General features: G+C 58.6%; 2 protein-coding genes across 3 annotated transcripts; one reads left to right on the forward strand and one right to left on the reverse strand.

The window, feature by feature from the left end:
* Positions 1 to 8,560: 8,560 nt before the first annotated feature.
* Positions 8,561 to 10,190, forward strand: AANAT (aralkylamine N-acetyltransferase). Its single transcript, XM_065897076.1, is given in 7 exon segments — positions 8,561 to 8,594; positions 8,799 to 8,849; positions 8,852 to 9,034; positions 9,346 to 9,500; positions 9,893 to 9,956; positions 9,959 to 10,129; positions 10,132 to 10,190. Coding segments are annotated over 7 exon segments (717 nt in total).
* A 1,788-nt stretch (positions 10,191 to 11,978) lies between these two features.
* On the reverse strand, positions 11,979 to 23,974 carry RHBDF2 (rhomboid 5 homolog 2). 2 transcript variants are annotated; one of them, XM_065896653.1, is made up of 17 exons: positions 23,831 to 23,974; positions 22,682 to 22,809; positions 19,711 to 19,906; positions 19,423 to 19,626; positions 17,412 to 17,540; positions 16,946 to 17,064; positions 16,593 to 16,787; positions 15,477 to 15,588; positions 15,180 to 15,254; positions 14,835 to 14,996; positions 14,367 to 14,476; positions 14,170 to 14,233; positions 13,981 to 14,075; positions 13,683 to 13,758; positions 13,431 to 13,531; positions 13,099 to 13,252; positions 11,979 to 12,398 (listed from the first exon to the last, which is right to left on the reverse strand). In XM_065896653.1, the coding sequence occupies exons 1-17, from the start codon at positions 23,972 to 23,974 to the stop codon at positions 11,979 to 11,981; spliced, it is 2,484 nt and encodes an 827-aa protein (XP_065752725.1). The 2 variants fall into 2 exon arrangements, with proteins under 2 accessions (XP_065752725.1, XP_065752724.1); XM_065896652.1 differs by having other exon boundaries at positions 22,682 to 22,841; positions 23,785 to 23,974.
* Between the last annotated feature and the right edge of the window lie 1,559 nt (positions 23,975 to 25,533).

Genomic DNA, 25,533 nt, shown 5'->3' on the forward strand with positions numbered 1-25,533 from the left:
GTTCCCTCAATAAAGGAACTTTTTTTATAATATTACATTATTATAATATTTCAAGCCCCCTGCCTAGACTAAAATTCTAGATTGAAAGAACTCTTAGACCTATGATCTGCTCCAGATTGCCATTTTAAAATATAAAAAGTAATTATACTAATGTGTCTCCTAAGTAAGTTCCAAAAGATTTAGATGTATTCTCAGCAGACAGATTCATAATGGGTTGTTGAAAGGAAATTAGGAATAATCAAGATATAGCACTCACCTTTCTCAGTTAAAATCTTTTTTCTTTTTCCACAATTTTCTGCAAGACCATCAATGGAAGATTAGTAAGATGATTCGATATTACAGTATTTAGGTTCTTCCAAAAAGTCATTGGGTACATTTTTTTTTTTTTTTTTTTTTTTTTGCTGTACGCGGGCCTCTCACTGCTGTGGCCTCTCCCGTTGCGGAGCACAGGCTCCGGACGCACAGGCTTAGCTGCCATGGCTCACAGGCCCAGCTGCTCTGTAGCATGTGGGATCTCCCTGGACCAGGGCACGAACCCATGTCCCCTGCATCGGCAGGCGGACTCTCAACCACTGCGCCACCAGGGAAGCCCCATTGGGTACTTTATAGGCTGCCGAGGATACAGACTACACTCATGGAAAAGTTATAAGAACACTCATGAAAGAAAAAAACATTTTAAAAAAATAGAAAAAAAAAAAGAAGAACATGCATGAAGCACAGATGGCAACCTGAGTACATGAGATGCCCTGAGCCAAGTACTTATTGAGTAATAAGTAATATTGGTAATTATTGGGCTTGGGGCGGGGGGGGGCCCAATACGGGCCTGTATCTTAGAAAACTCACATACTAAGATATGGACCTGTATCTTAGAAAACTCACATACTAAGATATAGAAAAAGAGCTTAAGGGGAATTAGTATATGATTCAGGGCCACAGCTGGGTTCCCAAATCATCGGCTTCCCATCACAGACCACAGTGCAGAATGGCCATCTGGAATCATTGCTGTAAGGACACAGTTCCCCACTCCCTTCCCCATAAGGACCTGGGAGGCTTAGTAGCAGTGACATAGTAACTTCTATTCCATCTACCATGTCCCTTTAGCTCTGTCTCCTTGGCCCCGATCACCTAACATTTATTGATCACCTATTATTGACCAGGCACTTTGCCAGGCACATTCACATACATTATCTTGTTTGTTATCACAATCTGGAATATAGGTGTAATTAACCCTCTTGTACCAGTGAGGAAACAGAACCCAAGGAATTCAGCACCTAAGGTCACAAGGTAGAAACTGGCAGAGCCAGGTTGGAACCCAGGTTTCCCGACTCAAGTGCAGGGTCTCTTTTTTTGGCCACGCCGCGTGGCTTGTGGGATGTTAGTTCCCCAACCAGGGATTGAACCCAACCCCGGGCCCTCAGCAGTGAGAGCATGGAGTCCTAACCACTGGACCGCCAGGGAAGTCCCTGCAGGGGCTTTTCTAGTCCTGTGTCCATCAAGGGATGGGGGGTGAGCAAGTCGTTAGGAGGGTCAGGGCAATGAACGCCCGAAATCTTTGTTTGAGGTCAAAAATCCAAGTGAGCTTTGCGTTCTACTCCAGCTTATGCCAGTGTTTGTTTTAATATAAAAAGAATGTCCTTTTTTCCCTAATCGTTGAGTAAAATTAGCACTCCAGGAAGATGTGCCGTGTTTTCTGTGACTTCTTATAATAACAGCTAATAATAGCAACCATTTATTGAGCTGTAACTTAATGCCAGGTACTATGATAAGTGCTTGCATAGATTACCCACCTTTACGTAGATTATCTGCCTGTGAGGGAGGAAGTATGAGCCCCTACTTTGTGAAGCACTGCACCAGACTGTGCTGTGCCCCGCTCCCGCACCACCACCAAGAACGTTCTAGGCTGTAGGCAAGAGACCTAGATTTCAAATGCTGACCCCTCCCTTGCTAAACTTGTTTTGAGCACGTGGATCCTCTTGTATTTATATGTGTAACCCTGGTGCCTAGTGAGTGCCTGGCACAGCACTGGCACGCAATAATGTAACATCTTGGTGGGTACAGTCTGAGGTTTCTGTACTTCCACTTGGCCAGTTTCCCATCCTCTCTGTATACCTGAGGAGTTGAAGCTGGGGTGGGGGAGAGCAGCGCTCTCTAGCCCTCTCCTGCCCATGCTATCTCAAAGCCCTTTCTTCTCTTTTTTTCATATTTTATTTATTTGGCTGCGCCAGGTCTTTGTTGCTACATGCAGGATCTTCGTTGCCACGTGCGCGATATTTGTTGCGGCATGCGGGATCTTTTAGTTGTGGCATGCGAACTCTTAGTTGCAGCACGTGGGATCTAGTTCCCCAACCAAAGGTCAAACCCGGGCCCCCTGCATTAGGAAGGCAGAGTCTTAGGCACTGGACCACCAGGGAAGTCCCTCAAAGCCCGTTCTATCACCCCCAGTTTGAGCTTCATCCGAGCCCTTTTACAGAGAGAGGCTCAGTGCATTCCTCCCCACCTCGTGGTGACCTTCAGTGCCCTCACTCAGACCTGAGATGCCCTGGACAAGGTTTGAGTCTTGACTCCTTCCCAAACCCCAAACCCCCAGACAGTGTCTCTTTACATCCAGGCTGGCGAGTGGGGTGAGCCTGGATGGAAGCGACTGCCTGATTTTTATTTTCACAATTGTTGAATGAAAAAAACCCTTTATTCCCCAATGGAGAAACCCCCTTCTCTCATGGCCCCAACACCTAGCCCTTCTTGGCGAATAGAGATGCTTCTTGGGAGAATTTTGTTTATTTACAAATGTGCCTGCCAGAAACTGAGCTAGCCTGGCCACTCCCCTTGCTAAGGAGCTGGCCAGGTGCAGGAGGCAGCAGAGCTGACAGCAAAGTGAGCTGATCTCTGGGAAGCAGGCCGTGTCTTGTCCCTATCTTAACTGGCCACTGGCTGCCTCTCCAGACCCATGCATGAAGTGCGCATGGGCCCCACACCGCCCCCTGGGGGTGCCTTACCCTGCCCGGCCTCTCCAAACCTCCGTGTAGGAGCAAATTCAGACGGGCTCAGAGAGGTCCTTCTACCCTGCAATGAGTGTTTGGGGGGCTCTAGGCTGGCTTCAGCACTGGGGGCTGTAGTTCAGAAAGTGGGACAGGAGGGGAGCTGCCCTGGAGAGTCCTCCCACACCTCAGTGGCTGGCTGGAGAAACGCCTCTGAGATCCAGCTGTGTGTTGCTCTAGAATCACGGGCTTTTGGAGTTAAAGGGGCTCTTCTTGTCCCTGGAGCCTCACCTCTCCTTGCATTGATGCCCTGGGAGAACCAGGTGTGGGGTCTGCCCAAGGTCACCCTGCAGTACAGTCAGAATCAGGACCCAGACCAGCTGGCCTTTGGCCATTCTCACTCCTGACTCTGAGGATGGGTTGCAATCCACTGCGTGAAACACTGTGCTGAGGGCAACAGTGGGAAGGCTGAGCCATAGTGAGAGCCCAGGCTTGGCAGGCTCATCCTGCTTCCCTCCTTCTTAAGGATACAGGGGCCAAAGACAGCAAATCCACCAGACCAGCTTGCAGAACAACAGGGCTGCAGTGGTTTAATCAGGCCATGCTCTTCACCACCGACACCCCAGCACCAACACGTGGGTGTTTCCTGGATGACCAGCCACGGGTGCCAAGTGGCATCTTCTCCCCAAACCCCTTCCTTTTCTCAGAATCCTCATCCAGGTTGATGGCAGGGTCACTTACCTGGGTACCAAGTTGGCCACCTGAGGGTCAGCCCTCGATATTGAGCTCCGTAAGTCATCAAAGCCCAGGTCATGGTCCCTCTACCCCCTTTTCACAACCCCAAATCCAGAGCTGCTCCGCGGAGGGCAGCTCCACGGGGGCTGGTGCGGGAGTGGTGATGGGACGGTACAGTGGCTAAGGCTGGGGTTCTGCTGTTAGATGAACGTGGGTTTGAAGCTTGTGCTGCCGCTGACTCACTATGTGACCTTGGGCAACTTATTTTACTTCTCTGAGCCTTGGTTTCCTTTCTGTAAAATGGGAATAATAACTACCTACTAGATAGGGCTATTGAGAATTTAACTGACGTGATGAATGGGAGGTGCTTTGCACCTGCCTGCACAATGTAGGAGCTTGATCAACGTTACCTGCTGCTATTAATTCATCTCCATCCCTTGCCTACGCCATTGCTGTAGTCGCCTCACCACCTAGTTCCCGGGAGATTGAAAATATAAACATGACCATTCGACTTCTTAGTTTAGCGTCTTTCTGTGGCTTTCCATGGTCCACCAGAGAATGGCACAAGGGCCCCTTTATGAATTGGTTCCTTCCACCTACCTCCCACCCCGCCTTCCAGCTCTGCACCCAGTGCACACAGTCCACGCTCTGGCCTCAGCTGCTCACGCCAGGATCCCAACGTTTTGGGGCCACCATGCCTTTGCACTTGCTTCACCATCTGCTTGTAATTTTTTCTTTTCTTTTCTTTTCTTTTTTTTTGCGGTACACGGGCCTCTCACTGTTGTGGCCTCTCTCGTTGCGGAGCACAGGCTCCGGATGCACAGGCTCAGCGGCCATGGCTCACGGGCCCAGCCGCTCCGCGGCATGTGGGATCTTCCCGGACCAGGGCACGAACCCGCGTCCCCCTGCATCGGCAGACAGACTCTCAACCACTGCTCCACCAAGGCAGCCCTGCTTGTAATTTTTTATTCCTCTACTTCAACCCATGGTTTTACCTAAAGAACTCCTTTTCATCTTACAATACTCAGCTTGGGGCTTCTTTTTATTCTATCTATCTATCTATTTATTTATTTATGGCTGAGTTGCGTCTTTGTTGCTGCGCACGGGCCTTCTCTAGTTGCTGAGAGCAGGGGCTACTCTTCATTGCGGCGTGCAGCCTTCTCATTGCAGTGGCTTCTCTTGATGCGGAGCATGGGCTCCAGTACTTGTGACTGGCGGGCTCTAGAGCGCAGGCTCAGCAGTTGTGGTGCATGGGCTTTATTGCTCCACAGCATGTGGGATCTTCCCGGACCAGGGCTCAAACCCGTGTGTCCTGCATTGGCAGGCGTATTCTTAACCACTGCGCCACCAGGGAAGCCCCAGCTTGGGGCTTCTTATCTATGAAGTCTTCCAAGAGCCCTATTTTCCCCGCTTACCTGGTCATACCTGTCTGATTGCATTTATTTCCCTCTATTACAACCATTTATTTGCATGCCTGTCTCTCCTGTGGGACCGTATCTTCTTTGTACCTTTGTATTCCAGCATCCAGCATAGTTCTGATTCATAGTAGGTACTCAAAAGATTTTTGTTGAGAAAAAGACTCACAGACATAGAAAACAGACTTGCGGTTGTCAGAGGGGTAGGGGGTGGGGGAGGGATGGATTAGGAGTTTGGGGTTAGCAGATGCAAACTATTATATATAGAATGGATAAACAACAAGGTCCTACTGCACGGCCCAGGGAACTATATTCAATATCCTGTGATAAACCATAACGGAAAATATATGAAAAAGACTGTATATATATGTATAACTGAATCACTTTGCTATACAGCAGAAATTAACACAACATTGTAAATCAACTATATGTCAATTTTAAAAAAATTTTGTTGAATGATTGAACAAAACAAACCAACTTCTCTCAAAGGTCCCGATGGTGCCAACAGGTCTCTGGGACACCTCTGTCTTTGCTCAAGTCCCAAGTTCTCCATTTGTCCTAGACACACACCCTACACAGGCACATTCACCCCACGTGCACATACGTACATATACACATGTATACACACACGTGCACACACATACACATGTGCCTCCCCCCACCATTGCTCTCTCCTTAAACTTCAGTTTCTAGATCTGGACTGCCCACTGCCGTGGCCCCTAACCACCTGTGGGTCTTGAGCACTTGAGATGTGGCTGGTCTGAATTGACACTGGATTATGAAGACTCAGTGTATAAAAGAAAAAAAAAACCAGAGTATGAAACATGTCTAATAATTTTTATATTGATTACTTGTTGAAATGACAATAACTTTATATATATTGGGTTAAATACAATATTTTTTTTAAATCAAATTAACCTGTTTCTTTTGGCTTTTTCTCACGTGGCTACTAGAAAATTGAAAATCACATATGCGGCTCACGGGATCTTTCCGTTGGAGAGTGGGGCTCCAGATGCTCAGGAAGCCGTAGGTCCCCTCTTTCTCCAGGAGGTGGCGAACTCTTCCTGCTTTTGACACCTCCGTTGCAGAAAGGTCTGGAAAGTTCCTGAGGAAACTGCCTGTGTAATGTGGCAGATTTTGAACCCTAAATAAGGACGGGGCCACATTCAGCCCTGCAGTGATGTCAGCCTATCTATGCAAAGGAGGCTTCAAAATAAATCCACAGAAAATCAACGAGCTAAGTGTCATCCTCCTCAACAGAATCGCCACCTAGTTGATAGGCTCCTGGTCTCTGTATCTAGCACATCGCCACACGTTCAATACAATTTCTGTTTTCCAGAGGTTTATACGCTCCCGGGAGCTCGCCCAGTGAAACTCCTGCACACAATTCTCCATCTCAGCCTCTGTCCCCTGGGGAACCTGCTAGTGACAGATTATGGTTGGAAAAGTAAATATGATTAGGCAAAATGTGCTCCGTGCCAGGTGTGCAGAGCCTATCTTAAGTGCAGGGGAGGAATGAGAAAAGGATGCCACCCTCAAAACCACCAGAAAATGCAACTAGTTGCCCAAGTGCCTGAACTGAGGGCTGCCTTCCCTGCCTGTCCAGGCCTTTTGGTTGCTCTGCTGGGAAAACTGGGGTCTCAGAGGCATCATCAGAGTGTTTCGGGGCCCCCCAAAACACTGCATCTGGTCCCCACCCACCCCACCCCTCTGTCCTGGAAGGACTTTTTTTTTTTTTTGCGGTACGCGGGCCTCTCACTGTTGTAGCCTCTCCCGTTGCGGAGCACAGGCTCTGGACGCGCAGGCTCAGCGGCCATGGCTCACGGGCCCAGCCGCTCCGCGGCATGTGGGATCTTCCCGACCGGGGCACGAACCTGCGTCCCCCGCATCGGCAGGAGGACTCTCAACCACTGCGCCACCAGGGAAGCCCTGGAAGGACTCTTAACAGCCATCAGAAGCCTCCTTGTTAGGGGAATCTAAGATCTTTTCTCCACTCTGGGCTGCATGAGATGCTGCTGGCCCCTCCTTGGGTTCTGGGGTGTGTCCTGATCCTGGGTCTGCTCATTTCCTCATCTTTCTTCCTGTTAATGGTTGCCCCCTCCAACCCAGAGAGAACATCCCCAAGCTTGGGCCCCAGCTTCCCTGTGGAGACACGCGGTCCCTCAGAATGTTCTTCCCATACTGTGACTCAGATGTCCACTCCATCGTGAGGACAGCCAAGTCTGTACCCGTCATCCCACCGCTATGGAGCATTAGTGGGATGGGGGCTCAGCCGGATCAGAGGCCAGGCTCTGCTGGGGCAGGTGGGCAGTCAGGTCCCATGGCCCTCTGGGGTTCACCATGTGCCCTGGACAACCTGCCTCCAATTGTCATAGAATGTTCTGGAGCCCTGGAACAGGAGCCCAGCCATAGCCCAGGATTTGCCTGGGACTACAGAGCCTGTAGGAGAGATCTGGCAGCCAGCCACAGCTGTTGCCCAGATGTGTGTATCCCTGTCTGGCGGGCCAGGAGGCCCCAAAGGAGACCAGGCTGGAGGGGGTGACGGTGGGACCCCTAAATGGGAGCCATCATGGGAGAAGAAGTGCAGAGTGGGGGCAGGATGAGCAGTCAGAGCTGGGGGAGCCGTGGTCGCAGGACCCTCTCAAGGGAGCTGGTGCTGGAGGGAGACTGTGGCACAAAGAGCAAAACCCTACCAACAGGGGTCTGGAGAGAAGCCCCTGAGCCGTCCCCACACCGGGACATTTGATGACGTTGACTTTACATCCAGTACCCGGACTGTCCCCTCCCCTCTGGGTCTGCAGTTCTAATTGGCCACCAGGCAAGTGCTCTAAATGATGGCACACTCAGGCTGCCAGAGCCGGAAGGACCCTCAGAGGTGGGCTTGCCCAGGCTTCCAGGGGACAGAGGGTGAATGCCTGTGCCAGCCAGTTGGCGCCAAGGCAGGGATTAGAGAGGACCCATGAGGCTTAGCCCCGCGCTCTTCCCCCAAAACTCTGGGGCCTCAGCCAGCCACTGTAATCCCCTGCAACCGTGTGCCATCTAAGGTTTCACCCTCAGCACGCAGGGACAAGGCACAGGGTGGCCGGAGCCCTGCTGACTTCGACCTTTCTGTAATATGGAGGCGGAGCGGGTGGGGGATTAGAAATCTCTGAGGTCAACATCACGTGCTGCCCGGCCACACTTGCTACAACAGCCGTGTACCCAGGAGTCTGGATTTTTCTGGTCCTGAGCCTGTGGATGACCCCTGGGGTGATTGGCTCTGTGGGGGGAACATTGGAGCCCCTGCCCCACAGTCGTGATAAGTGGGACCCCTGCCCCTGGGCTCCCAGAATTCAAGAACGGGAGTCCCCTGCTTGGGGCTTGGAGATGTGGGGAGAGAAGGTGGAGGAGGGAGGTCAGGGAGACGTGCAGGACTTGGGGCTTTGTAAGGGACGGATGGCCACCTCTAAGAAGTGCACATCAGCAGACGGTCAGGGAAAGAGACAAACAGTGAGCCGGGGACCCAGTGAACAGGGACAGGGTAGGAAGTGTCCACGCCCTGCTTGCCCGCTCCACCCCGGCCCCCAGACTCCCCACTCCAGGTCCCCTACAAAAGAGGCAAGATGCACCATCACCCTGGACGGCCCCCCGGGAGTTGAGGACCAGACCCCTGACCGTCGCTCCTCCACAACAGGTGCAGAGGGGCCCTCCTCATCACCGAGGCCACTTCTGAAGCTGGGGACCCCAGGGTAGCAGCAGCGGCCAGGAGGTCCACTCAGAGCATCCACTACCTGAAGCCTGTGGCTCTGCGCCTGCCACCTGGGATCCCGGAGCCCCCAAGTCACCAGCGGCGCCACACACTCCCCACCGAGTTTTGCTGCCTCACCCCAGAGGATGCTCCTGGCGGCGTGTCTGAGATTGAGTGAGAGGGTGGGTAACCCCCCAACAGGGTCCAGGACGCTGCTGAACTCTGTCGCTGTTGCCCTTGGAGAGAAGACCCTCGAGCCTCCTGCCCTTGGCAGTTGGGAGCCCAGAGTATCTGACTCTGGGCGTTTCTGTGCGTGTGCAAGAACACACGTGTGTTCAGCCAAGTGTGGGGAGAGCAGCCCTGAATCCTCTGCTTTCCTGTGGGCAGGGCTGGGGGCTGAGGGAGCCTGCCCCCAGCATCCGAGCAGATGCTCAGTGGACAGTGGGCATGTGGTACAGTGACCACGGAGTCACCGCCAGGCCCGGCTCCACAGCCTGCATCTCTGTCTCGGGCATCTGCCCCCTGAACCTGGACCAGGTCCGGCACTTACTGGCCCTGTGTCCTGAGCTGCCCCTGGACTGGTTCGTGGAGGGCCGCCTCGTGGCCTTCATCGTCGGCTCCCTGTGGGCTGAGGAGAGACTCACTCTGGTGAGGAAGGGGCTGGGGGCAGAGATGCCCAGCCCCAGGAGGGTCTCCAGGGGAGAGACCACTGCCCGATGGCGCCAGCTCCTCCTGCGCTCACAGAGGCAGCCAGGTGGGGGGAGGAGCCTGGAGGCTGGGATTTCTTCCTCCGAGATAAGAGATGAGCACAGACGTGGGTCCTCTCCAGGGCAAGACCAGTCCTTTGCGGTCTCAAGGCCCTCATGAAGGGACCGCCATAGGGCTGGGAATGTAGGTCTCAATTTGGGGTCTCCTTGGGTAGGAGGGGGGTCCTGATTAGAGGCACTCAGGGGCACCTGCCCTTGGCCCAGGTGGGGGTGGTTTGGGGGTGCAGGTGTCCACAGAGGTGACCTGGACTCGTGTCCGTCTCTCGCCCCCAGGAGTCGCTGACACTGCACAGGCCCGGGGGCCGCACGGCCCACCTGCACGTGCTGGCCGCGCACCGCCCCTCTGGAGGCAGGGCAAGGGCTCCGTCCTGCTCCGGCGCCACCTGCACCACCTGGGCGGCCATCCGGGCGTGCGCCTGGCCGTGCTCACGTGCGAGGACAGGCTGGTGCCCTTCTACCAGAGGTTCGGCTTCCACCCCGTGGGCCCGTGTGCTGTGGGCTCACTCGCCTTCGGGAGATGCAGTGCTCCCTGCGGGGCCACGCCTCCCCGCGCAGGCACGCCGACTGCTGAACTGGCCGCCCCCGGGGAGCCCACGGACGGGTGCCAGGGGTGTGGGGAGGCAGGCTGGGGGCTCCTACCCAGTCCCGCTGTCCCCTTCTCTGCCCTGCTGTCGCTCAGCTCAGCTCAGCCTGAAGGGAGACAGTGATTCCCAGAGGTCCTGGGGTGGGGCGTCGGGGTGAAATAAAGAGAGGGCAGGGCGGCTGCTCCCGGCCCAGGCTGCCCTGCTGGGGCACGAGTGCTGTATCCTCCAGTCTGTCCACGCGAGGCCTCCTGGACCCCCTGCATCCAAACTGTGCCCACACGTGGCTGGGTGGGTGAATTGGGGACAGTGGGAGGCGGCCTGCAGCCCTGCTTCAGCGTCCTCACCAAAGGAGCCGGGTGCCCAGGGGGCCCTTATTCCCCCAGGCCCAGGGCTGCCCCTTCCCATCCTCATCCCTGGAATGGAGGCAGCCGGGAGCAGGGAAGGGCAGGGGCCACCTCCCAGCTCCCCCACCCACCCACCCTGGGCACCCACGGTTACTGTGGGTCCTCTGTCCCACGGGGTGTGGGATGAAGGGCTGGGGGGCGCAGGGAATGGACCGCACTGCTTCTGCCAGGACGGCCCTCCCCTCCACCCAGCCAGACCCCTGATGGGGCTTGGGGAACGCAGGGGTCTAAAGATTTGACACCATCTTCTCAAGGACCCCCTTGAGCCCCTCCATGTGACCCCAACCTGGCTTCTTCTCCAACCAAATCTCCCACAAGACCCACAGGCATCCACTGTCCCTTTGGGCCAAGCCCCTGCCCCCTAGCTCCTCACGGCTGACCCTGCCACCTCCCACTCCCAAAATAAAGTTCCAGTTTTTATTCTATGTGAGGCTGGAGGTCAAAAGACGATACTTTCTTAAAGAATATCATTTAATACATTTCAGACACCGTCCATACAAAAAAAAAAAAAAAAGGCCTGATTGACCTTGGGCAACCCCTGGACACAGGTCCTTGGGGTGGCCCTGCCCTCACCTGGGCAGGAGTGAGGCAGAGGATGGCTGGCTGGCTGGTGTCAGTCCAGCCCCAGGAGGCAGAACACTGACTTGAAGGAAGGGACTGGGCTGGGAGGGGCTGGGGGGCCTGGGCGCGGGGCAGGTTCAGCCTCTATTTGCTGAGATCAGCGGAAGCTCTCGGATTGCCAGTCTGTGTCTCTTTGCTCCTTCTCTGCCCCAGACCACTGCCAAACCCTGTCCCAGAAGGTTTGGACCCGGAGCGTTATGGGCAGGCTCACCAGGCCACGGATGAGTGCAGGGCGTGGATTCACAAGGCAGAGATGGGAGGGGAAACAGGTAGGGGCCGTGGCCGGGCAGGGCTGGGAACCTGGTGGGAACCCCAGCCAGGTCCCCAGGAAGGGCAGGCTCACAGCAATGGGGAGGGGGAACGTACCAGCAGAGCCAGAGGTGGGAGACGGGCAGCAGCCCAGGACCTTGGGAAGAAAGGAGCCCACCCCCCAGGAAGTGGTCCTGACAGCAGGGGAGCAGGGTGATGTCAGGGCCGGGGCCCTGAGCTGCAGAGAAACACATGTTCGGAGTGTCCCCCAGCCCAGGCCTGGGGAAGGGGGCCCTCAGTCCCCCAAGGAGCCGCCCTTGATGACCATCTCCCGCAGACTCAGCCTCTCCTGGGGGCAGAGCTCCTGGGAGCAGGGCCGGCCCCACAGGGTCTCCGGAGCGGGGGGTGGGCGCTGTGCAGGCAGGCAGCCTGACCCGGGCACAGTCTCCGTGTCCTCAGCGCTGCGTGGGAGCAGCCGTGCCGGCCCCGCCAGGCAGGTGGTCAGTGCAGCACCTGGTCCAGCTCGTACTTCTCGCAGAAGTGGCTGGTGAAGGGGAAGCAGGTGAGGTACTCGATCCAGGGCCAGTGGATGGGGTAGACGTAGAGCCAGATGACCAGCGAGGCGAAGAGGCCGGCGAAGACCAGCAGCGACACGAGGATGAGGGCGCGCTTGCGGTACTTGTCGCTCGTGCCGAAGGTGATGTAGGGCAGGAAGGCGAAGGCCAGCAGCAGGCCGCTGAGGAAGCCAAAGATGTGGGCGATGTTGTCGATCCAGGGCAGGAGGCCACAGATGAACAGGAAGAGCACGATGGCCGACAGGTTCAGGAAGGCCTTCCAGGGCCGCTCCAGCAGCTGCCAGCTCTGGAAGAGCTCCACGAAGAGGCAGGCCAGGAGGCCGAACTGCGACCCTGCCGGGCCCACCTGCGGTGGGTGGACGGGGAGGGGACAGGGTCACTTCCGGGTGCCACGTGGGAGCCTGTGGGGAGGCCTGGGCACAGCCAGGCTGGAGCCCCGGGACCTGGGTCATCCTCTCCGTGAGCCCCTCCCAGGGTGGGGACCCCGAGCCTGACGGCCGGGGGGCAGGAGAGGTGCAGCTGGAGCTGCTGGAACAAAGCTGGGCTCGTTCCACCCACCCTTTCTGCAACACTGAGCACCTACTACGCGCACGCCCAGTGCCATAAGCAAGACAGACTGCTCCAGGCAGCGCACGTGGGGAGGGACAGACACTGAACAAGCCCACAGCGTGAGGCTGACTGATCAAAACGCTGCCGTTTCTTTGGGTCAAGAACGGTTGCACGAGGGCAACTTCATATGGCCCAACTCACAGCTACGGGACGCGCTGCAGGTGGTGGTCATGGTCACGGAGAGAAATGAAGCAAAGAGGCAGAGTGAGGGACGGGGTCCAGGTCTTCCTGGAGGTGACCGCTACACGTGACCCAGGGGCATCACTGCTCCCTTGCGCCTCGGGATGGACTAAGGAATTGGCCGGGAAGCCCCCAGCTTAGCTGTCCACCCGCTGTTGAGCCTGACGTGGCAGGGGCTGTGCGTCCCTCAGGCCAAGCCAGGCGGGAGGCGTGGAAGCAGTAGAGCTAGCCCTCCCTGCCGCATCCTGAGTCCCTACCTCCGCGCGGTACGGGAGGAAGATGGCACTGGCAAGGTTGCCGGTGATGCCGCTGAGAACGAAGATGATGGCGATGCGGTGCCAGCCGGCCAGCTTCTCCAGGTCTCGTAGGATGGTCATTTGGAAGATCACAGACACGAGGCAGTGCACCACGCTGGGCGGGGACACACCGGGCATCAGCCCCCCGCCCCGTCTGCCAGCCAGCGACTTCGGGAGCAGCGGGGTCTGGCAGGTCGTGCCGGCTGCGCCCTGGCCCAGGGGCCCCTCCTCCGGGAGTCCAGGTGGGTGGGCACCACAGGGGTGTGGGGGGTGGGCACCGAGGCACCTCTTACCCAGCGTGGAGGAACAGAGACAGCCAGAGCCTGTAGAACTGATCTGGGACCTCAGGATTGAGGAAGGGCAGCAGCCCACACACCTTGTCCAAGCAGTGCACCTGGGGGTGAGAGCATGGCAGTCAGCGCCTAGGATCCCGCTGGGTCCGAGGCCCCGATGTAGGGGGCAGGACCAGATACCCGCTGCAGGAGAGCATACAGGCTGCTGCACCTGGCTGCTCGCGCCCAGGGCCCCACCAGACCCCACCTCACCTGGGAGCAGAGCGTGGCCTCTTCGTGGAAGTAGCCATGCACGAACTCACAGTATTCCCGAGTGGTGACCTCACAGCTGGGGGACAGGGAGGCAAGGCGAACGCCAGGGCCCTGAGTCCTGCCCGCCCCCGCCCAGTGCCCGGCAGCAGCAGGCACCACTGGCAGGACGCGGTGCCCCTCTGCAGGAACCTGCCCACACCACGGACGGCCCCCGAGTGGGGAGGGAGGACGCCAGCTGCGGGGTGGGTGACAGAGGGGGAGCACAGGGGCTCCGGGTCCAGGGCCCAGGCCGGCTCACCTGCCCTTGGTGCCGATGCAGCAGGGGCGGCCCCGAATCTGGCAGTCCATGTGCGGGAAGCCCGAGCGGTTACTCCTGGCCTGCTCCGTGCAGATCTGCCAGGAGGGGCACGGACAGCGGCTAGGGCTGTGCAGCAGCACGCAGGCCCTCCCCACCCTTCCCGGACCACTCTCCCCCCTGGACACTCACCGGCCACTTGGTGATGTCATCGGGCCAGATGTGGGCACCACTGGAGGCCGGCTCCTCGCAGGTTCTGGAAGCAGAGGTCGGAGGGGGCAAAATGAGGGGCGACGGCATCCCCAGCCTGCCACGCCCCCTGGCCAACATCCCCATGGGTGGCACAGCCCCATCTTCTCAGCTCAGCTGTGGGTCTCCCGGGACTGTACCTGGGGTCCTGGTTGCACACGGCCCCCGATGTCCGCTTTTGGCCCAGCGCAGACTTGTCCATGGGGGGCCCCGTATCATCCTGCCACTTGACAAAAGTGGCCAAAGTCTCCTGGAGGATGGAGGCAGGCTGGTCATGGCTAGGACAAGGTCACCACCATCAGAGCGGGCAAGGGCCGCTCCAGGGCCGGGGCTCTTGCCCTGCCGTCCAGGGCTCAGGCTCATCTCCCAGACCCCCACCCCCACAGACACTCCCAAGACCCAGCTTTCCCCTCTCTGGGGCTGGGGAGGTTGGCGCCCTCCATGTGCTGAGCTGCGTGCAGGGGTGTGTGATACCAGGGAGGGCAGAGGAAGGACAGAGGCAACGTAGACACCGCCCTTGAAGGGCCCCTCCCCCAGGCTGGGGCAAATGGAGATGGTGCAGGGGACCAGGGTGGGGCTCGCAGGGGTCGGAGGGCCTCTGCCCCCACCGAGCAGTCCTGCTGCAGTGTCTGGATGCAGCCCGAGTGGTCATTCTGGACACAGCAGCCCGAGTCCCGCTCCAGGTCTCGCTCCCGCAGCACCAGCTGCTCGATCTGCTGGTCCTTCCGGATGCAGGGTGAGAACTTGGCTCCCAGGTGGATCAAGTCAATCTGGGGGCGGAGGGTGGTGGGGAGTGAGCTCGGGTCCAGACCTGGCTGCTCCGTTGAGAGTCTCCCCCTAGGGGCCCCTGATGAGGGGGGCTTCCAAGCAAGCCAACCCCCTTCCTGCCCAGCTGGGGGTGGCAGAGGCCAGAGGCTCCCTGCTGAGATGCTGTCCCTGCCTGGGCCCCTTACCGAGCTGGGGCCAATCCAGAAGTTCTCCTGCTGGATGTACTTCATGCTCTCGTACACACCTCTATTCCTGAGTACCTGGTGCAGAGGTGGAAGGATGGGGGGGGTCAGGGGTTTCTCTGTCCCAGGGAAGGGCCTCCGGGGAAGGGGCTGAGAAGCAAAGCAATGGTGAACCCAGAGCACTCTCCTGCTTGGGCCAGGTTGTTGCCGTGGAAGGGACTGGGTGGCCCAAGATGCTGGCGCCTCTTGGGGGAGGCTAGGATCCCCAGGGCGGAGCCCCCCTTCCCTAGCCCCACTCACCAGCTGGGTGGTGACGTGCTGGGCAAAGCCCACAGGCGCGATGCCGTACGTGCAAATCACCAGCAGTGTGATGATGACGTGGACGAAGGTCAGCCAGTAGGTGAAGTAGGGCCTGCGGGCAGAGGCCTCGGGTCAGCGGAGCCAAAGTCACATCCCAACCCTCAGCCCCAGCCGCCAACAGCTCGCACCTGCTCCCTATCCTCCGCTACTCCCCTCTAACTCATCCTTCTCCACAGCAACTCTTAAAATGCACCTCTCTGCGTCTCTCCCAGCTTAAATCCTTTCCATGGCTTCTCGCTGCCCTGGGGATAAAGTCTAACATGGCTCCTTCCCCACTGGTTGCAAGGCCTTGTTACATCTGCCCACCTCCCTGGCCTCCTTCTTCTCCTTCTCCTGCAGTTCCTGGAACAAACCCCAATCCCTGCAGCCCCAGGGCCTTTGCACATGACGCTTCCTTTGCCTGGGATGCCCTTGCCGTCTCTCTTCACCCAGCTAACTGCTGCTGCTCCTGACGACGGTCCCCCCAACCAGTTGTTCACTCCCACCCTCTGTCCTCCTTCTCCAGGACACTCACCACACCTGCTATCACTTAATTTTTTTTAACTTAGGGTCCAGTGTCTATCAGGTTGCTGCTAATTGTACGTTCTTTGAGAATGGCCTGTTCCCAATCCTCTGGCTTCCCCCAAGGTCTCTGTGCAGGCCTCTTCACAGTCCCTTCACTCGCGGTCACAACTTCTAACTGCCCCTCTGACCTACCCTGCCCGCCCTGCTCCGCTGTTCCAGGGCCTGTGTGGTGGTGCTCAGTGAACACTTGTTGCCGGGCTGCCGTCTGGGAGCCCCGCAGAGGAGGCAGGCCCAGAAAGCGGGGAGGGTGGAGAAGAGGCGGCAACACCCGACAACCCTTCCCAGGTGACGTGCATGCTTGTAGGGTGACCCTAGGGGCCGTCCCTGCTCCCCTGACCCAAAGGCTCGATGAACAATACGGGGAGCTTCGGGAGGGGACCCAGGGGAACCTGGAAGCTCCCAGGCCCTCCTGGACGGCTCTCAGCCCTTCTCCCCTGGGCCTACGCCTGGGAGTGGCTCTCCCCGCACTGTCACAGAGTGGGCGGGGCTCACCGGTGGCTGTCGAAGCTCTCCAGCTGGCGCTGCACGGTGCTACTGATGCTGCGGCGGTAGCTGCGGTTCAGCCAGTTGCCCACAACACCCAGCCCGTAGTGCCGCTTCTTCCGGTCGAAGGCAAAGTGCTTCACCTTGGAGGCGATACGCTTGCCACGTTTGGCCGCGGGCACCGGGGCTCGGTCAGACTCCTTCCTGGTGAGGACGGTGGTCTCAGCCTGGTGTCCTCCCCTCCCACATCCCATGAGGGGGGTCAGGAGGGACCTGTGGTCTAGGGAAGCCCCAGGCAGGGCTGTTGGGCTCTTCCTCCACGGTGCCGCCTCCCTCCACCTGGAGGATTGCCCAGAACTCACAGAGGGATCTGCATCTCTTCGGGGGAGGCCGGGGAGGCCGAGCGTGGGATGCCCCGGAAGTAGCTGGCAGAGAGTGGGGGCGACTCAAACACATCGTCAGGCACCGAGCTCATCTCTTCCTGGAGTGGGTGTGGAGCCGGGACACAAAAAGAGACAGTGTGAGGAGTCACCGTCTCCAGCACTGCCCCCAGTAGCTCAATTAAAGGGCAGGACAAAGCCGGACAGGCTCTTTGGAAGGGAGGTAGAAGGCACGTGTTTGTGGGCCCTGATGGGGACTTTCCCGGCTGGCACCCTTCCTCACCCCAGGTCCTTGCCCTGCCGACAGAAAGACGCACCCCCATCCCACCGACGGGCCTTTGGACATCTCAGGGGCTCCCAGCAGAGCATGACTGAGGCCGGGTGACCTCTCCTGGCTCCCATCCACCCCGGTCCCCCGACCCCGAGGGCCCACACACCCCATGCTTGCCTTACTAAAAAATGAGGAGTAGAATGTCTCTGCTCCATCGACCACGTCCTCCTCCAGGAAGCTGGGGTAGGCAAAGCTGCGCTTGACCACCCGGCACCTCTGTCCTGTGGCATCCATTACCGAGCGCCCCTGTGCCAGACAGAAGCATGGGCGTCAAGCCCAGGTCAGGTACCCCTGCCCCTGACACCAAAGGAGTCTGTCAAGCCCATCTGTCTGGGGAGGTGGGACCCTGCCCAGAGCACGTGCATCTGTGAGAGAGGCCAGGACCGAGCTCCGGCTCCTGCGTAGCCTGACTGCAGCCATCTCTACATGGTTGGCTCTTAACTTCACCCTGGTGACCTCCGGCCCTCTGGCTTGGGCACCTGACACCCCACCACTCATCCTGCACCCTCATTCCCACGGGCTTCTTGGCACGGCACACTAGGCCCCTGCTGACCTTCTGATCCCATCTCCTGCCATTCCTCTTGTGACCACCCTTCACTAAAACCACCTGCTACTCCCTCCTACCTCCAGGCCTTTGCATAGGCCGTTCCCCCTGCTGACAATGCTGTTCCCTTCCTGGCAAACCTTTCCTTATATTTCTCAAGTGCCTTCCCTGACACCAGCCTCTCCTATGGGTGGGCCCCAGCACTTATCACACTGAATGGTGACACCTGCCCTCACCCGAGCTGAGGGCTCCTCTAGGGCAGTGACACTGGCTCAACTCACTCTGTAGCCCCTGTGCCCAGCACATAAGGGGGTTCAGTAAACACAGGTCAGTGAGTGGTGCCTGCACATTTCACTTCCTACTTACCACCTTATGTGTCAGTGCAGAAACCAGCTGTCCACACTAGGGACAACTAGAAGTGGACCACTTCTAGTGGGACCACTAGAAGGATGTGGGTCTGGCACCCAGGGATCCTGGAGCAACCACTGCCCTTGGCATGGAGGAAGATGCCTGGGGACAGAGGTGCTCTGGAGAGAGAGATGCTCTGGGGAGAGAGATGCTCTGAGGAGAGAGATGCCTGGGGAGTGAGATGCTCTGGGGAGAGAGATGCCTGGGGAGAGAGATGCCTGGGGAGAGAGATGCTCTGGGGAGAGAGATGCTCTGAGGAGAGAGAGATGCCTGGGGAGAGAGATGCCTGGGGAGAGAGATGCCTGGGGAGTGAGATGCTCTGGGGAGAGAGATGCCTGGGGAGAGAGATGCTCTGGGGAGAGAGATGCCTGGGGAGTGAGATGCTCTGGGGAGAGAGATGCCTGGGGAGTGAGATGCTCTGGGGAGAGAGATGCTCTGAGGAGAGAGAGATGCCTGGGGAGAGAGATGCCTGGGGAGAGAGATGCCTGGGGAGTGAGATGCTCTGGGGAGAGAGATGCCTGGGGAGAGAGATGCTCTGGGGAGAGAGATGCTCTGGGGAGAGAGATGCTCTGGGGAGAGAGATGCCTGGGGAGAGAGATGCCTGGGGAGAGAGATGCTCTGGGGAGAGAGATGCTCTGGGGAGAGAGATGCCTGGGGAGAGAGATGCTCTGGGGAGAGAGATGCCTGGGGAGAGAGATGCTCTGGGGAGAGAGATGCTCTGAGGAGAGAGATGCCTGGGGAGAGAATTCCTGGGGAGTGAGATGCCTGGGGAGAGAGATGCTCTGGGGAGAGAGATGCTCTGGGGAGAGAGATGCCTGGGGAGAGAGATGCTCTGGGGAGTGAGATGCCTGGGGAGAGAGATGCTCTGGGGAGTGAGATGCTCTGGGGAGAGAGATGCTCTGAGGAGAGAGAGATGCTCTGGGGAGAGAGATGCTCTGGGGAGTGAGATGCCTGTGGAGAGAGATGCTCTGGGGAGTGAGATGCCTGGGGAGAGAGATGCTCTGGGGAGTGAGATGCTCTGGAGAGAGAGATGCTCTGGGGAGAGAGATGCTCTGGGGAGTGAGATGCCTGGGGAGAGAGATGCTCTGGGGAGAGAGATGCCTGGGGAGGGAGATGCCTGGGGAATGAGATGCTCTGGGGAGAGAGAGGGAGCAGGCTGGGCAGAGGTGTCTTTACCTTGAGGAAGGCCGTGGCAGCTTGAAAGCTCATGTGGGCCACAGAGATCCTCTTGCGGTGGAGGTGGGAATAGCCGCCGGAGCGGACGCTGGTGAAGGAGGTGAGGGACAGGACCCCAGGGGTCAGGGGTGGGTGCGGGGCGTGGGGCCGGTCCACCTCGTCCGGGTGGCGGAACGCCCGTCCTCGGGCCAGGGGATCCACAATCTGGATGGGAGGGAGGTGGTGAGCAGAGTCAACTGGGCCCTGGGCCAAGTCATCTGCCGCCCTGCACCCCCCGCTGGAGCCCACCTTGGGCATCTTGCAGGGTCTTGGAGACTCGGTGCCCTGGAAGGAGGGCACCTCTTGGCTGGGGAGCTCCAGGTCCCGCTGGCACGAGGCCTTGAGCCGGCCGTAGCGGGCGCTGCAGTGGTGCAGGCTCCTGCGCTGCCAGTGCTGGCGCTTCAGCTCCCAGTCGTCGCTGACCCCGAACCACTGGGCCGTGCCCCTGCGGGAGCAACCACAACGAGAGAAAGGCCATGTGCGCAGAGAGGAGACAAGGGAGGTGACGGGCACGTGTGTGTGCAGGGGAGGTGACGGGGCACGAGTGTGTGTGTACAGGGGAGGTGACAGGGCACGAGTGTGTGTGTACAGGGGAGGTGACGGGGCACGTGTGTGTGTGCAGGGGAGGTGACGGGGCACGTGTGTGTGTACAGGGGAGGTGACAGGGCACGAGTGTGTGTGTACAGGGGAGGTGACGGGGCACGTGTGTGTGTACAAGGGAGGTGACGGGGCACGTGTGTGTGTACAGGGGAGGTGACGGGCACGAGTGTGTGTGTACAGGGGAGGTGACGGGGCACGATTGTGTGTACAAGGGAGGTGACGGGGCACGTGTGTGTGTGCAGGGGAGGTGACGGGCACGAGTGTGTGTGTACAGGGGAGGTGACGGGGCACGAGTGTGTGTGTACAGGGGAGGTGACGGGGCACGATTGTGTGTACAAGGGAGGTGACGGGGCACGTGTGTGTGTGCAGGGGAGGTGACGGGCACGAGTGTGTGTGCAAGGGAGGTGACGGGGCACGAGTGTGTGTGCAGTGGGAGGTGGCAGGCACGAGTGTGTGTGCAGGGGAGGTGATGGGACACGTGCGTGTGTGCAGGGGAGGTGACGGGCACGAGTGTGTGTACAAGGGAGGTGACGGGCACGAGTGTGTGTGCAGTGGGAGGTGACGGGGCACGTGCGTGTGTGCAGGGGAGGTGACGGGCACGAGTGTGTGTGCAGGGGAGGTGATGGGACACGTGCGTGTGTGCAGTGGGAGGTGACGGGGCACGTGCGTGTGTGCAGGGGAGGTGACGGGCACGAGTGTGTGTGCAAGGGAGGTGACGGGGCACGAGTGTGTGTGCAGTGGGAGGTGGCAGGCACGAGTGTGTGTGCAGGGGAGGTGATGGGACACGTGCGTGTGTGCAGGGGAGGTGACGGGCACGAGTGTGTGTACAAGGGAGGTGATGGGACACGTGCGTGTGTGCAGTGGGAGGTGACGGGGCACGTGCGTGTGTGCAGGGGAGGTGACGGGCACGAGTGTGTGTGCAGTGGGAGGTGACGGGGCACGTGCGTGTGTGCAGGGGAGGTGACGGGCACGAGTGTGTGTGCAGTGGGAGGTGGCAGGCACGAGTGTGTGTGCAGGGGAGGTGACGGGGCACGTGCGTGTGTGCAGGGGAGGTGACGGGCACGAGTGTGTGTGCAGTGGGAGGTGACGGGCACGTGTGTGTGTGCAGGGGAGGTGACGGGCACGAGTGTGTGTGCAGGGGAGGTGACGGGCACGTGTGTGTGTGCAGGGGAGGTGACGGGCACGAGTGTGTGTGCAGTGGGAGGTGACGGGGCACGTGCGTGTGTGCAGGGGAGGTGACGGGCACGAGTGTGTGTGCAGTGGGAGGTGACGGGGCACGTGCGTGTGTGCAGGGGAGGTGACGGGCACGAGTGTGTGTGCAGGGGAGGTGACGGGGCACGAGTGTGTGTGTGCAAGGGAGGTGACGGGCACGAGTGTGTGTGCAGGGGAGGTGACGGGCACGAGTGTGTGTGCAGTGGGAGGTGGCAGGCACGAGTGTGTGTGCAGGGGAGGTGACGGGGCACGTGCGTGTGTGCAGGGGAGGTGACGGGGCACGTGCGTGTGTGCAGTGGGAGGTGACGGGGCACGTGCGTGTGTGCAGGGGAGGTGACGGGCACGAGTGTGTGTGCAGGGGAGGTGACGGGGCACGAGTGTGTGTGTACAGGGGAGGTGACGGGGCACGAGTGTGTGTGTACAGGGGAGGTGACGGGGCACGATTGTGTGTACAAGGGAGGTGACGGGGCACGTGTGTGTGTGCAGGGGAGGTGACGGGCACGAGTGTGTGTGCAAGGGAGGTGACGGGGCACGAGTGTGTGTGCAGGGGAGGTGATGGGACACGTGCGTGTGTGCAGGGGAGGTGACGGGCACGAGTGTGTGTACAAGGGAGGTGACGGGCACGAGTGTGTGTGCAGTGGGAGGTGACAGGGCACGTGCGTGTGTGCAGGGGAGGTGACGGGCACGAGTGTGTGTGCAGGGGAGGTGATGGGACACGTGCGTGTGTGCAGTGGGAGGTGACGGGGCACGTGCGTGTGTGCAGGGGAGGTGACGGGCACGAGTGTGTGTGCAGGGGAGGTGATGGGACACGTGCGTGTGTGCAGTGGGAGGTGACGGGGCACGTGCGTGTGTGCAGGGGAGGTGACGGGCACGAGTGTGTGTGCAGTGGGAGGTGGCAGGCACGAGTGTGTGTGCAGGGGAGGTGACGGGGCACGTGTGTGTGTGCAGGGGAGGTGACGGGGCACGTGCGTGTGTGCAGGGGAGGTGACGGGGCACGTGCGTGTGTGCAGGGGAGGTGACGGGCACGAGTGTGTGTGCAGGGGAGGTGACGGGGCACGAGTGTGTGTGTACACAGTGGGAGGGGCAGATCAGCTTCCCCTTGACCCCTGGTTCGGTGCCCAGGAACCAGATGGGCAGAGGGGGATTCAAGTCAAGAGCCTGAGGGCTGAGCTGGGAAGGCCCCGGGAGCTGCTCTGAAGGGCAGTGGTCCACCCCCAGATCCCTGACTCCCCTCAGCCTCCTCACTGTGGCTTCCTACCAGGCACAGAGCAGCTTGGGCCTCAGTTTCCCCGCCTGGACCATGGGCTGCCTGCCCGTGCCTCCCGGGAAGGGCCCAGGGCCCAGGTCCCAAGAGTTGACTGGCCCAGGGTGGGTGGGGAGGAGGTGGAGATGCGGCAGGCGTGCTCACCTGCGGATGTTCTGGGACAGGGAGGCCTGTCGGCGGAAGCCGGGGCGCTTCTCCGAGCCACCCTCCTGCCATCGTGCCCTCGGCTCCTGGAGGCTGACGCTCTTCAGGAAGGCTGGGTTCCTGGGTCTCTGTGAACAGCGGGCAGGAGCGTGGGCTGTGACTGCCTGCAGCCCAGATCCCAGGCTGGCTCTGCTCTGGCTCCCAATGTGAAGACCCAGACAGAACAAACCTCGACCCGAGTCTACCCCAAGCTGCTTTCATTCCGAGGGTCAAATCGTCATTTTCTAGTGTCTTTGGCGATCCCAGCACACGCTTCCCTAGCTCCCTATCCAGCGCTCCTGCCTTAGGCCTTAGCCGTGGCTAAGCCTTGGCCTCGCCTGGCTTTACATGTTTGAAAGAGCCCTTGGCATGAGTGGACGGCATGAGACAGCCTCCCCGGTGCCCCAGGCTGCGCGGGGAGCCCACGCTGCATTTTTTTTTTTTTTTTTTGCGGTACACGGGCCTCTCACTGTTGTGGCCTCTCCCGTTGCGGAGCACGGGCTCCGGACGGGCAGGCTCAGCGGCCACGGCTCACGGGCCCACCCGCTCTGCAGCATGTGGGATCTTCCCGGACCTGGGCACGAACCCGTGTCCCCTGCATCGGCAGGCGGACTCTCAACCACTCTGCCACCAGGGAAGCCTTTTTTTTTAGCCCATGCTCTTTGCAGCTAGCTCTCAATGAGCTCTTTATGGAACGCTGGTCTGGACTGCTGGCAACGTTGATTCCCCCCCGTCCCCCCGCAGGAGCCGGGTGCTGGGATCCAGCTGCTGGTGCTGCAGGCGCGCTGTGCCCCTTCCCCCAAGTCACAGGCAGCCCACCGCCCGCAGAAGGGCCAGGGCTCGGGCAAGGGAACGGAAACAGCCAATTCCCAGGCGGAACCGGCAAGTGTTTCTTATTTTCCCTGGCCCACCATGAGACAGAGACTGAGCTCAGGGCCCACCCCCTGTGAAGTGTGGGGCCAGGAAGGATGGGGTACAGCCTACAGCCGGGACACAGGGCAGCTGTGGCTCCAGAAGGCCCTCCTCCGGGAAGTGAAACTGCCCGAAAGGTGTCATGGGAGCACAGCGGTGGCCGGTGGCAGGGCGCCGAGCGCCCAGCTGCTCCCTTACCTGGGGCAGCATGCTGGCCTGCTCACTGGGGTCCGGGGTCCCGGACGGAGGGATGGTGATGGATAGGTTGGGTGGCTTCCGGCTCTGCAGGCGGCTACTGGACACCGAGGAGATGCTCTCGCCATTCTTGTCAGCGGAGGCCATGGTGGGCGGGGGGGTGGGGCAGCTGGAATGGAAACAGGGAGGGGGCACAGGTGTGTCAAGAGGCGGCAGGACAGGAGGGGACACGGGGACAGTCCAGGGTGTCAGGGTGGTACCTGGGCCGGCAGCCCAGACTGAGAACAACCTGTAGAAAGTTGGTTCAAACCTAACTCTGGATTTCCGGGAAGGGAGGCGAAGGTTGAAAGAAGTGCAGCCGAAATTGTAACCAAAGGAGGCATTATGCTTCCAGAAAAATCACAAGGAAAAGTATTGCAAGCAACGGTGGTAGCTGTTGGATCAGGCTCTAAAGGAAAGGGTGGAGAGATTCAACCAGTTAGTGGGAAAGTTGGAGATAAAGTTCTTCTCCCAGAATATGGAGGCACCAAAGTAGCTCTAGATGGCAAGGATGATTTCTTATTTAGAGATGGTGACATTCTTGGAAAATACGTCGACTAAAATAAGTCACTATTGAAATGGCATCACGTGAAGCTGCCGCTGAAGTTCTGAAATCTTTCGTCGTTAAATAATTTCCGTGTTTCTTTTACAATAAAGTCATGATGTCCAAACTAATGTATTCAGTGTCTCTGAAACTTAGTTTCTCTGTATTGATTTAAACATTCCCAAATAAAAGTATATAAATGAAAAAACAAAACAGAAAAAAACCTAACTCTGCACACTAAACCATGAAGCAGAGACTGACTCTGGGCTGCGTGGGGTAGGGTGAGAAGGTGTATTTTCATCCTTCATTTGCATTCCAGGGCAGCAGGGGTCTGGGAGGTCCCCAGCTCACCACCTCGTTCCATTTCCAGTCTCTCTGCTTCAGGCAAGGACCTCACCCAGAAAGGAACATTGAGGGCCAGGGATGCAGAGCTGCCGTGATCTTGGCCACCGCATCAGCCTGGCCAGAGCAGGCCAGGGGGCCGGAGGCAGCCTCCTTGGCCAAAGAGCCCTGCCTTCGTCCTGGGGGCAGGGCTTGGGGGAGGACAAGGGGAAAGGCTCCAGGCAGCCCACAGACAAGGGGCCCACAGCTGTGCAGGGAGGAGGTGGTTCTCAGAGGAGAGATCCCTGGGCTTTGAGCAAGGAAGGAGCAGCTCAGCCTGATTTCCAGGTAGATGCGAAAGCCACCATACTGGTCCCTGTCCCCCAGGGTTGGCAGGTTCCTCTTTCAAAGGAAAGTGAAACTACCACCTGTCTGGTACTTTTTTCTCTTCACAAAGGAAGAATATTAGATCTTAAGGATAAAGATGATATATGAACCTTGCCAAAAAAAAAAAGACTCAGAAGACTGTAAAGCAGAAAAGTGAACTCCTGGCCTGCCTGTCACCCCACGTTCCAGGAAAGAGCTCGGTGTGCACCCCTCTCCAGGTGCCTCTCTGCACTTGGAAAAGGACACGTGTACTTAACATTTTACATGCACTCATACCTTTTCTTCTATAGCATGGACATCCTTCCCTGTCAATGCAGACAGATAGCTTGACCTGATCTTTCTTGATGACTGGGAAGGTTTCACTGAGTGGAATGTACCGAGATTTACTTAATTCCAGACTGATGGTTGTTTAGGT

This window comes from Phocoena phocoena, chromosome 19 (assembly GCF_963924675.1).
Source record: "Phocoena phocoena chromosome 19, mPhoPho1.1, whole genome shotgun sequence".
Classification (NCBI taxonomy): Eukaryota; Metazoa; Chordata; class Mammalia; order Artiodactyla; family Phocoenidae; genus Phocoena; species Phocoena phocoena.